The sequence below is a fragment of the Hetaerina americana genome, unplaced genomic scaffold (genome assembly GCF_022747635.1).
Source record: "Hetaerina americana unplaced genomic scaffold, ioHetAmer1.1.p SCAF_3, whole genome shotgun sequence".
Classification (NCBI taxonomy): Eukaryota; Metazoa; Arthropoda; class Insecta; order Odonata; family Calopterygidae; genus Hetaerina; species Hetaerina americana.
Window position 1 is genome coordinate 33896835 of NW_027286874.1, and position 12250 is coordinate 33909084.

Consider the following 12250-nt stretch of genomic DNA (forward strand, 5'->3'; position numbering starts at 1 on the left):
TCAAATATTTTTACCAAATATCTTTTGGCGTCAAGGAATATTTTTTTTCATTTTCAAAAATATACGGCGGCCAGAGGGAGAAATTTTCACCAAATTTTAGCGATAACCTAATTCAAAAAATCACACTGATATGTGATTTAGCATCACTCTACGAGTCACATCACTCGTATATATAGTTCGTATTATTCAATTATACAGGAATGATTATATAGTATTCGTTTAAGATTTAATCAATCAATAGACGGAGATACACTCCGTAAAGCAAGGTCTCAGCTTTTTAAGGTTGATTTATATATTTGAATATTTTTAGGTTAATAAGATATAATTAGCCAATTTAGCAGGCTCTAATTGAAATAAGACGTCTAATTCAAATAAAATAGGTATATTCTCTGCTTTCGACCAAATTACGTCATCCTCTTTTTTCACGAGTGGACTGGCCACGCAAGTACATACGCATACGCACCACGCATGCGAATAGACGCGGTATTTTGTAACAACTTGAACTTTTCCAATCCATTTATGGAAGTAAAAAAGCAAAGTATAATATAAATTGAAATTAAGGAAGCAAACCTTTCTTTAATGATTAATGTTTGATACACCCTGGCCCAACATACCTCAGTAAGCACAACACGGGATTTCTAAGATCGACTCACCAAAGAAAATGGCGAGAGTAAAGTCTACAATTCATCATCATTCGCAATACTCACCAGGAAAAAACTCTCAGAAATGCAAGAAAACATTCCTCCACCGGAATATACGAATACCACGAAATACTCGCAAATACACGCTACTCGCAAAAAAAAAACTTTCAACCAAGCGAAAAAAGATTAGCAAATATTAACTCGTGGCAATTCCGCACTCCTACGCTGCACGCAAGAGAGCAAAGATTGAAGGAGAAGCGTATAGACTTTGTATGGGTCTTGATGGGCGTACCTGGCGATCCGGGTGCGGGAGCAGGAGCGGCGGAAGCGGCCGCCGAGGCGAGCACCCAGTGGAGCGTGGGCGGAGGGTTTCCGGAGGCGGCGCAGTGGAGGCGCCCGCCGCTTGAGTTGGAGAACTCGAGACGTGCTGGGGGTTCGACTGTGAGCTGCGGTCCGCGCCACGAAGACTCATCCACGCCGAAGCCCCCCGACACAGACGATGCCGAGGAGAGGGAGCAGGACACACCGCGAAAGCACAGACAGCACAGGAACAGGCAACCTACACAGGGGAGAGAAAGAGAGGGGGGCATTAGTTGATGGTTTGAGACACAGCAGGAACAGGTCAATCTTCGCATTCGAATTCGCATAAATAAACATATTCATAAAATCGATGCAGAGTAAAATCTTTGAAATATTCTTTACGGAAGAATGACACATTTGACGTGGTGAGGAAGTTATCAAAAGTACATCGAAACCGATGAAAATGGCTTCCGAATCACGAGACACAATCTCGATAATTGCCAAATTTTCAAGAAAAAACTCTAGAAATTGACATTTCAGAGAAAGAACTAGTACATTTTATAGGAGTTAGCCGAAAAAAAAGACAAATGTGGTCTCTGCCACGGGTAATTCGCCAAAGATGATTATGTCTTTGGTTGAAATGAACAATTTTCCTCGAAGAACATTATCGAATTTCAGATCGAATAAATTCTATTTCAACGAAGGTAGAGCGTAAGATATTCCCTCAGGGTGGAAATACTTCGAGTTTACTTATTTTGCATAATTTTTCCCCTAATGAACTCGTATATGAAAATTATGGGGAGGGTTTGGACATTTCCTACTAAATATCGAACAGGTTGTGACGTCCTGAGTAAATAATTGAGATTGTCCAGTATTTCAAAGGAAATCTTTTTGAAAATAATATTTCGGCAGGTTTATCTCATTATGTTTCGCTTTTATGGAGAGTGAGGAACGATTTCTGACTAGCGGGATTAAAATTAAGAAAGAAATTTCAAAGTCTTGGTACACAATTCATCACAAGGAATGTTGGATTAAAAGAGTTATCATTTATTAATTACGTTTTTCCGGCTGATTTGTACACGTACAGTATACATTGGGAAAAAATTTAAAAGATCACAGATTTCGTGTGCATAAATTATTTTAAACTCATTACTTGAAGCGTATGTACTTGCTGCGTAACGTCCACAATTTTGTTTGACCACAGAACCCGTTAACCAGGCTGTTGGCAGTAATTCTCTTCATCGGTGTAAGGGGACACGTAGGTAAAAGAACAATGAATGGAATTTTAACGAATGTGGTTATCAAATCAAATTTGGTAACTTGCTATTCAATTAGAGAAGCAGCGAAGCCAAAGTAGTCACATGTACTTGCTTGCAGCTTCTGCAAGTTTACTATTAATTAATTTTTATGTTTGTTCACAATCTAATTTTGCCACTGCAGCACTGTAAATACTTATCCATCAAAGAACGAGGACGAGGATACCTGAGCTATGAATGGAAAGTAGAAGGGTCAAAAATTTTAGCAATTAAAATTCTCCAAGAAGTATTTCACAAGATTTAAAGTGGGTATCGTGATTTATTTTGATCTATACACCCTGCGGTCATAAAAATAGCACTCTTTTTTTAGTATACCCTTGTTAATTACTTGCACAACCATTAACAAAATCTATCAGTTCCCGACCCTAATCCTCCAACAGGGTGCATTCCAAAAGTAAAGCTTTCATTTTAAAAAGCAATTTGTTGACCACATTTGCACTAACACTTAAAATTCTTCAAATCTGTCCTGATGACCTTGTCGAAATAATCAGCTTTATTTTCAATACGTTGCAAAAGTTCACTTAAAATTTCCACTCGGTTGGTCTTTCGTGACACGGTCGGCGAGCAGAGGTCTACAATAACTCGAGTACTGCCACTTTCACAGCTTGGAGAGCACTGAGACTGATTTCGCGGCAAAGCTCAGCGTTTGCCCCAACTATACCAAGTGATTTGATTCCACTCCAAACAATAGAAGCGGCGCGGGAAGTTCAATTGCATTACTTTTGGAACACACCATTTATACCGCTGGTACCTTCATTCCTAAGGTACATTTGATTGTCCTGTTTCAGTAATCTCTTCATGTATTTTTTTGACTAAATTATGTCTTTGTACTCCTCCCTTTCAACTTTCTTTCTTTGTTTTTCTTCAACTTCGAACTTTTCTTCAACTCTACGCTCTTCATAGTCCCTCTGTAATAGTTTCTTAGTTTAATCTGCAGCCAGTTTATTTTTACTACGTTTTTATTTTTATCTAGCCTCATTTCTGTAGAAAAGCATTAATAATAAATATTTATGCCTTCACAAGGTTACTCCTTCCTGCTTAGATAGTCGAAATATTTCAATCATCATAAATAACTTTAAAAACTAGCAATTAGTGAAATAGGAAACATGGACAGAATGTAAGAATTTTTGGGCACCAATCTATTATTTATTAAGCCTCCTGAAAAACATGATATCGAACAATATAACTCTCACACTTGCTGTTGATGACTTTTTTTAGGTTATCTCTAATGCGAAAATGGAGGAAGGGAGAAGAAGACAGATAAAACCCGTCACACAATAAATAAATAAATAAATATATGAACTCCGATATGTACGAGGCGGTATAACTTGATAAGCAAATAAAGAAGATGTGGATATCAGTCCCTATAGAGAAGAAACGCGAGGCTTAATAAACCTAAGGTAATAATCAGACACAGAATTAAATAAAATACTTTTTACACAAGATTAAGGAATTTTACACACACTTTAATTGTTAGATTTTCGCTGCTTTTGCAATAAGATAAACGGCGATGAAAAAAGCAAAAGGCAAGCATCAGAGTGCGAGAGAAGAAGGCTGTCTTCCCAAAGAAATAATAACTTAAGTCATATATTATTACGATAGGCATATAAGGCGGTTCCTTGATACTTATCCCTGGAGTAGATTCATAAGAATATGTGACTAGGAAGATAGAAGCAGCAATGAAAATACGATAAGCAGAGATGGTGCAATAGAATAATAATTGAAATGGAATGAACTAACAGTTTATCTAATTAAGAAGAACCTATTTCGAAGATTGAGTAGAAACAGAAGACAATGGAAGATTGATGATGATTGGGAGATTGATTATAGCAGCCTACGGAAGATGAACGTGAAGGAGAAGGAAGCAAATTAATTGGACATGTCCTGAGGCACAATAGTCAGCTTGAAGGCCATAATTCAGGTTACCACAGAAGGAATGAACTAAGGAGGAAGGCCAAGGATGAATTACGAGAAGCAAGTGATGGAAGACACCAGCACAAGAAAATGTAAAGAACTATAAAGTGATTGAAAAGTAGCATATATTTGAAGAGAGGCTAAAATCAGTTCTCGGATTGATAAGCCCTGATGATGCGATGTAATTTTCAGATCTCGTACACTGTATTTTATGGTCCAGCCAATTCGGTCATTTAAATCAGTTAGTGGAATCTACCGTATCAGCAGCAACTAAATTAACAAAAAACTGTGAAGAGCCAAACATACAGAAATTTGTATAATTTGTAGAAATTTATTTAGTGACATGTACACGTCATTTAAATTTACATTCTTAGCGTATATACTTATATAAATTTAATATGAGAATATTATGTAAATATTACAGGGGATAATGTTAGGATAACCATTTTGCTTATCGCTCTCTTAATGCTCTCAACATTTCTCTCCGAACCAGAGGGACTAGGAATTAATATTCACCGAAAACATTCAACCTAAAATACTTTAATTTATTATTTTGAGCGCAAAATTATCCGTTTAATTAATGCGATGAAAGCGTGCTGAAATATAAAAGTATTCCAAAGCTCGGCAATAAATCTGCTTGAAACTCAGAGTTCTTGTCAGAATTTCATTTGAAGCGTTTTAAATAAGCATAAATCTGTCAATAAATTCATGCAAGTTGTTCTCTCATTAAAACGGAAAACTCAAAAAAATATTTTATGTTCATTCACTACTGTCGTTTGTTTGCCAAAGTTTTGCCCTTTTTATAGAGAACTTTCGTGACTTATTCGCCCTGCACAGAACTCACGATTTTATTTTAATACTATGAACGCGTTTAACATTCAGTAATCATGCATGCAACTCGGGCGTAATTAATTCAATTTATACCCGTTCCGGAGGTAGGCACAATTAAAAGAGAGTACACGCACATTACGGTAATGGTCACATCACATCTGCATCGCCATAAATTCATGAGAGCCCGAGCCACACACGCATTAGCGTGCGCCGGGAGACACGCAAGGAGTCTCACCAACTCCCAGCTAGTCGGGGAGAGGGATTGAGGGAGAGGCACGGGTGCCCTGCCGCCCAAGCGCTATGACCCCGGGGGTACCCTTTTTTCGGTCCCTATTTCCCTCCCTCCTTGCCCCATTCAACCCGTCATGCACTCGTCCCGTCCGACGCTGTTTACGTCTCCACTCGTTAAAGGAGCTCGCCTCATTGTCGTCTTCCCTCCCCTCTTACGTTCCGCCCCCGATTACTACCTCCCTTTCCTTGACACGCGGGGCTGGGGAAGGGAGGGACGCTGAGGGATGGGGAAGGAGGTGGTTCAGCGGACGTGGGAGCGCCCCAGGGTCGCGTGACCGTGTGGCCGATGTCGAATTTCAGCCCGAGGGTGTGGTGGTGGTGTAAAAGGACGGGCCCTGCCCGTCGTCCCTCCCCCAATCTCTCCACTTATTCCATCCCCTAACTCCTCCCCCCCCTCACAACCCCCACCCCCACTCGCAATTTGCAACCCTTCCTGGCGCCAGGCTCGTCGCTTTCACCTCCCCTCCTCTCCCCCGCCCACCGCCAGCCAATGCCGCCGGCCGATCTATCTCCTCGCCGTCTAACCCTTTCGCTCCGCGGCGAGGGGAGAGGGGGCAAAACGGAAGAGCTGGGCGTGCGGGGGGATCCCAAAGGATTCGTCCCGAAGTCCGCAGCCATAACCGGTCCCGTGGTGCCCACTGCCGCCCGCGCACGCGGCACAGCTCCCCACGGTGGCGATAATCCGTCGACGGCACCACCAACCGCCGGGGTGAAACTTAAATCCCTTCCCCTTTAGTTTAAAACTGATGCGGTCGGTCGGGGCACCACTCGACACGCCGACGGGCGGGAGAATTTTGTAGGCCCGCTCGCTCACGCGAAAACAAATGTGAGCTGGAAGCGTTCCAGTACGGCGACCGATAAGATGAAATCCTGTCCGTCAGATAAAAATAAAAAATATATAAATATACATGCACATATATAATACATACATACACACGTATCTAGTGTGTGTGCGATGATGTTGTTATAGTTGGATACAAAAAAAATACCCATCGAGGCTTAACAATGAAATGTGGTGGGACATGATGAAAATAAAAACGTTTTTATCTGTCACTCGTGCCGTCGCATTAAATGATGGCACTGTCTGTTGCGCATTGTGCCGATAAAGCTCGCATTTCTCATCGCATGGCAGAATCAGATGTGATCCACTGATGCTTGATTCGCCCGCCTGCGCAAAAATTAAAATTTTAATTTTTGAAGACACGCAAATGGTTACTCGTTTTCAAAAATGAACGACAGTCGTATAATCCTTTGTGATTACCATCGGAACAGTGTTCCCTTTCTCTTTGATTGCTCTCACCCCACCCCCACCTCCGCCCGCATAAGAGTTGTAAAAATCGGATTCCGTAATTGAGATTAATGTCAACGTAATCACAATCATACAGCTATACTCATGTCAGCAGAAATCGAATGAAACCTGCCAATTCATTATATCAATGGCTTAGTGACGTCGAACCTCAACTGAGATAACCCTATTGCTACTTTTCTCCCACTTAGCATGCCATTAACGTTGCATTTTTCTTAAACCTTTAAAATAGAGAAGCTACTAATTAATCTGTCAAATGCGGATTAAATAAATATAAGTCATCATCATGTCGAATATTCGCATTATACATTAAAATGAATAATACTAATCAACGTACTAGGTCATAATTTGACTATATTTGCAGGAGTAGGTAGACGAGAGGTAATTGAAGGATAACATAAAATTATAATGGTATGAATACTTTACTCAAATGGTCATTGGTACTGTCAAAATATCAATATTTCTGAAGTTAATTCAGTTTATAATAGCAAAAATTAGATTAAAACTGCAATTATGTTGGCAATATTTGTACTATTCGTTAACTGGCTACCGATGTGTCATTCCACATTTCATCGCCGTTCAGCGGCTTAGATAATTTATTCGTCGAAGTATGTCAAAATGTATAAAATGAAATTAATAATTATTAAGTGCCTCATTATAATATTAATATTTTCTATAAATATGGCAAAATAAGGAGTTAAAAACGGCCTTTTTTACTGTTTACTATCATTTTATTTCATTGAAATACTTCATGAACTCTGTGCGTTATTCAAATAAATAAATTAGACAAAATATAATAAAAATATGCAAAATTCATCATTAAAAGCTAGAGGAAGTAAAGATATTCCAGTTTTCAGACAAAATGAAAAAAATGAAACTTTCAAGCATTTTAAGTAAAGGAAGCGATGAGACTTTAAAAGCTTCATCAATATTCCATCGTGAGGGACGAGGGAGTATTATTAAATTTTCAATCCTTGAAATTCATTTAAGATTTCCTCACTGAACCGAGCGATAAATTTTCTCTCAACACGTTTCCAGATATTTTTTCTCTCTATTTTTTAATTGATAAAAATTCATCAAATATTAATTAATATTATCAATTTGAATGATATTAAGATGTACGCCATTTAAGCCGTGAAAGTAAAATGGCAGATTTAATTAACACTCTAGAATCAGATGATGAGCTCTCCACTCCCAAAGAGAAGAAAATGGGTGGGATCAATCTAAATTTCTACTCTGAATGTCGCATAACTTCACCAGCTCTTGGAGATAGAAGTCTACAGAGCAATAAACAAAATACCTTCACATTTTGAAAGAAGCAAACAAATAAATAAGATAGCATTTGCTATGTAGCCGATTGCGTGAGAGAAAACGGTGACCAGAGTCCAGCGCTCAAACTCTCCCAGACGTCTAGGAAGAAGTTCTATCAACGTCGTAACGTAGAGATTTTCTCCAGAAAAAAAAATTCTCCCAAGGAATGAATTTTAAAAAAGCATTAATACTTATCAAGTGACGTTTGGTTCACAGATAGACATTTTAGCAGCCAAAGTAAATTAATATTTTCGTAAAATGTTGACAATGCGAAAGTAGTGCTCCACGAGGAAAACGAATTTTTAGCAATGGTACGCTATTAAGTGTCTCATTTGTTCAAGTTGTCATCTGCTATGTCAGTATGGTTTCAACTGGATAAGTTGGGCTTAGGTAATATTTCCTTCGACCAAAGATTCACCAAAGTATTGATTGATGGTTAGGAAAACTTCCCATGGAAAAACATGAAATATTGAGTACAGCTTTCGCGGATGTTACAAAGTTAAAGCGGATGCTCTCTCACGCGTTGGTGCATAATAACGAGGCAATGATGGGTGGTAATGAATGAAAAATTACCACATATGCACTTAGTGGGGAATATGCAGTGGAAGTAGGCAACATTTTTAATCTACATATTCCTGACTTGGCATACATTTGCGCAGCTCATATCTATCCTGCAGTCATTTGTGGCAAACTATCTGTATATTTCCTTTGTTTTTATGAATAAATGCAGAGAAATTTTGAAACATGATGTGTATCCTTTTTAATGCGATGGTGGGGGTCCCTGACGGTGTAAGTAATGAACTGAGGGTGTGTCAATAGGCAACTCCAAGATTAACTTTTGTGCTCCTCATTTCCCCCTATTTACTTTTCCTCTCTCTTAATAGAGGAAGCAATTGTTAGAGAGCCTTGAGCACTCATTATCTTCGCCTATCACTGTGGTCAAAAATAGCAATAGAAATAAATGGTAACAACTATTAATTACAGTTGGTTTACATGGTTTCTTATTGCCACTAAAGGTGGCAAATATTCGCGACAAAAATGCAAAGTTTAGTCGAACACCAAAAGCTTATGAAAGCAATACGAATGACTAAAAGTATCATCGATAGAAAAAATTAAAAGGTCAATTTAGTCTTAAACACTGAATGAGGAATTATTGATAAAGTTATAATAATACAATGTTAATGACTGTTTCTCGCTTTACAATTCAAATCTTAGGTAATAAGTAAAAAAATCACTTAAGGACTTCATAAAGTAACGGTTAATAACTCATGATGGTGAACTGGTAACTTATTGTATCATAATAGGCTAATAATGATCAATGACAGTAGTTCCACAAATATTCCTGGACTAAAAGTTTAGTGGCGTAAGTTAAACCACTAATTATTCTAAAATTACATTTTTTCCGTTCAAAAAATACAACATTTATCAAAACGAATCGTATTATGCATACATTCATTGCCAAGTTTAACTTTACAGAGAAAATATGAGATCATAGAAAATATGGTAAATTAATAAATCAATTTTCCATTATTTCAATATGCGATAAAGATGTTATATCTTACATATGCAAAAAAGAGCAAGGTTTGGGGGGCTTCAACTATCCAAAAAGCCATCTTTGCTCTATTCACGCTCAATAAATCCCATGAGGAAGCACGCTATCACTTTGGACTGGGCAGGAAACAGTGGTTATCGCGCCTCTACAGTGCAGCCGAGCAGGTGAGTTAAGCTTCCACATCATAATAGATAAAGTGGGATGCATACGCCTGGCACATAATTACTCCAGCGACAACTCTCACCCCAATGGCTTGCAAAAGCAGCCCGTTTACTCCAGGAAAAATGGGTCTAGGGTACTGGAAAATTATTTACTTCCAGGCACACGACCGTTACAAGGGCAGAGAATAATTTGACCAGGGTGATGTTAAACATACTGTCGCAGTATATTTCCGCGTTAGATATTAACACCCATCAGCTAGAGAAATAAACGACCACTGAGTTCAGGAAAATCGGTACTACAGCCACATTGTGCATTCCATCCAGATTAAGGAAATTTATGAAACTTAGTTCCTTATCGAATATGTACCAAACGATATTTTTAGTGCTATTTATTTGATAGACTGACACAGGATGGAGGCTTTAATTTAATAAGAATCTAAATATTTTATAAATAAGAATTACATAAAGTTCTAATAATATGTTATACGTAAAATAAATATTATTGTTCATTGTTTACTTAACTATGCATTCCATAGTAGTATTAAATTATACCCATGATAGATGGAGTATTTTTTTATTCTGAAATGGTGAAACATGGTGCATAATCCCCCGCGTATTAAAACTAATTAGTAATCCTAAAACTTGAGTAATCAGTCAAAGGTCGGTTTGGTAGGTGAGCGAATAGGTCACCTTGTAATAAGCTATATAGTATACGGAATGTGGCATTCGCACATTAGGGTAAGGGGACCAGGTCCTTTATATCCACGTGTAACCTGGAGGAACATATGGCACCTAGGAAAATATGATACTTGAAATATCACTCAGCTTGAGCAAAGCTGAGAATGCCTAGATGCGTCGAGAATCTGGCCTAGTATTCGAGCACGGACCCTCCAGTCAGTAGCATAGGGCTCTATTCAGTAGTCTTCCACGTCCTCATTATGAATGATAAAGAATATCTATTTTAAGCATACTATACAATGTAAAAGGGACCCCCTTGCGTTCTCTTCAGGTTCTATTTGTTCACGAGTGATTCCCTTAAGCTGCCCGATTAATTCAACAGATGATTTCTTTAAATTGAGAAAATTAGGATACTCTTATTTTTTAAATATTTAAACGGTTTCCTGATTATTCGGAGGTATTATTTAGCATCTCAGTACGAACTTATAAAAAATTGGTTGGCTTGTAAAAATTACATATGCATGTCTAAAATCCAAGTCATCAAAATAATATTTTCTATGTTAATGAGAACTTGATATTGGACCGGGAATAAGCGATGAAAAGTTGAAATATTTCCATTGTACTGGACCGGACTGAATTAAGTATTTGAAAATTATATCGAGCATGAAAAAAAGGCGACGATATGAAAACAGACACTCATTTTCGGAAAAAAATATCACCTAAGGAAAAACAAAATAAGAACTTGTTTTTCACACAGGCAAAAAAATTAGACCCGACACTCACTTATGACGCATTTTTCAAAATGTTTCATTAAATTCTTTATTATTCTCACCGGAGTTACAACTTAGGCCCATGATAAAAAATATTCACGAAATGGTTAAGAAATCTCGCCTATGCATCAGGATTGTTTGACATGGCATGAAGAGAAAGCCAACCAGGAGCTGAAATCAAACAGTAGGTAGGTCCATTTAGACATTATTTATGATGAATCAAAATCTTCTAAGAAATATTTCGGTATTCAACGTGGTCCAGTGCGTCAAGAGGTGGAGGCAGTAAACAACTTTTTTTCCCTCGCGGCTATGTGAAAACACGGGAATGAGTCAAACACGCACCTAAGGGAAAGGAGGGAACGTGTGAATGGCCACCCTACATACTACACATGCCGATGAAAAGAAGAAGAAAATAACCTATATGCATAAAACAGCCTCATGCATCTTCCCTTCCCTCCCCCTCTCATCTCCTGTTTCCTCTTCCCCAAACAACTCTTTCTTGCGTCCATCTAGCACCGTCCCGTCGCCCCACACACCGGGGCTGCCCACCTTCTCCCGCGCCTTACTTTTATTCCCGACGCCACTTGCTCCCACCCACCACCCTTCCCTCTTTCTCACCCTCTCCCCGGCCACCCTTATGCCTCACCCACATCGGACTACCTGAACGCTCCCAACACCTCCTTCCGTGACTTACATACAAACTCGGAAAGACGTGCTCTCCAAGACCTCAGTCAGGTTCATCCCGTATTCCGACCGGAAATCCACCAACACCTTCCCCTGCTCCACCCCTTATCAAACCCCCTCTCCCCGCCAAACCTTCCGCCTCAGGGGCGGTGAGCGGACGCTCCCACCTCTACCTCTTCCTGCACTTGTTCCCAAAGCCATCCCCCACTTCTCCTCTTATTCGTGTTCCCATCCCACTCTCGCCCTCCCTCCAACACCATTGCGGAAGGAATGAAGCCGACTCTCCGACTCCATCTCTGCAAGAACGCTCAACGAGGATTGGAGCGGGGGCTGGGAGGTTGGGATGCCCTAGGGGATGGAGGTGGTGGTTTTGGCAGTTCTAAGGAGTAAGCGGGCCTCGGATCATTCTCGCCCTCACCCCTCCTCACTCGAATAAACAAAATAAGACTATCCTTCATCGAGAGTTCCTCCGACAAGAATTAAAATGGGGACCGG

General features: G+C 39.3%; 1 protein-coding gene across 1 annotated transcript in view; it reads right to left on the reverse strand.

Moving 5' to 3' along the window:
- Window positions 1-12250, reverse strand: part of Dscam2 (Down syndrome cell adhesion molecule 2) — a 429928-nt gene that overhangs the window by 119123 nt on the left and 298555 nt on the right. The window contains exon 2 of the mRNA XM_071587152.1: window positions 934-1200. Within this exon, the coding sequence (XP_071443253.1) occupies window positions 934-1200 (267 nt within the window). The remainder of the gene's footprint in view (window positions 1-933; window positions 1201-12250) is intronic.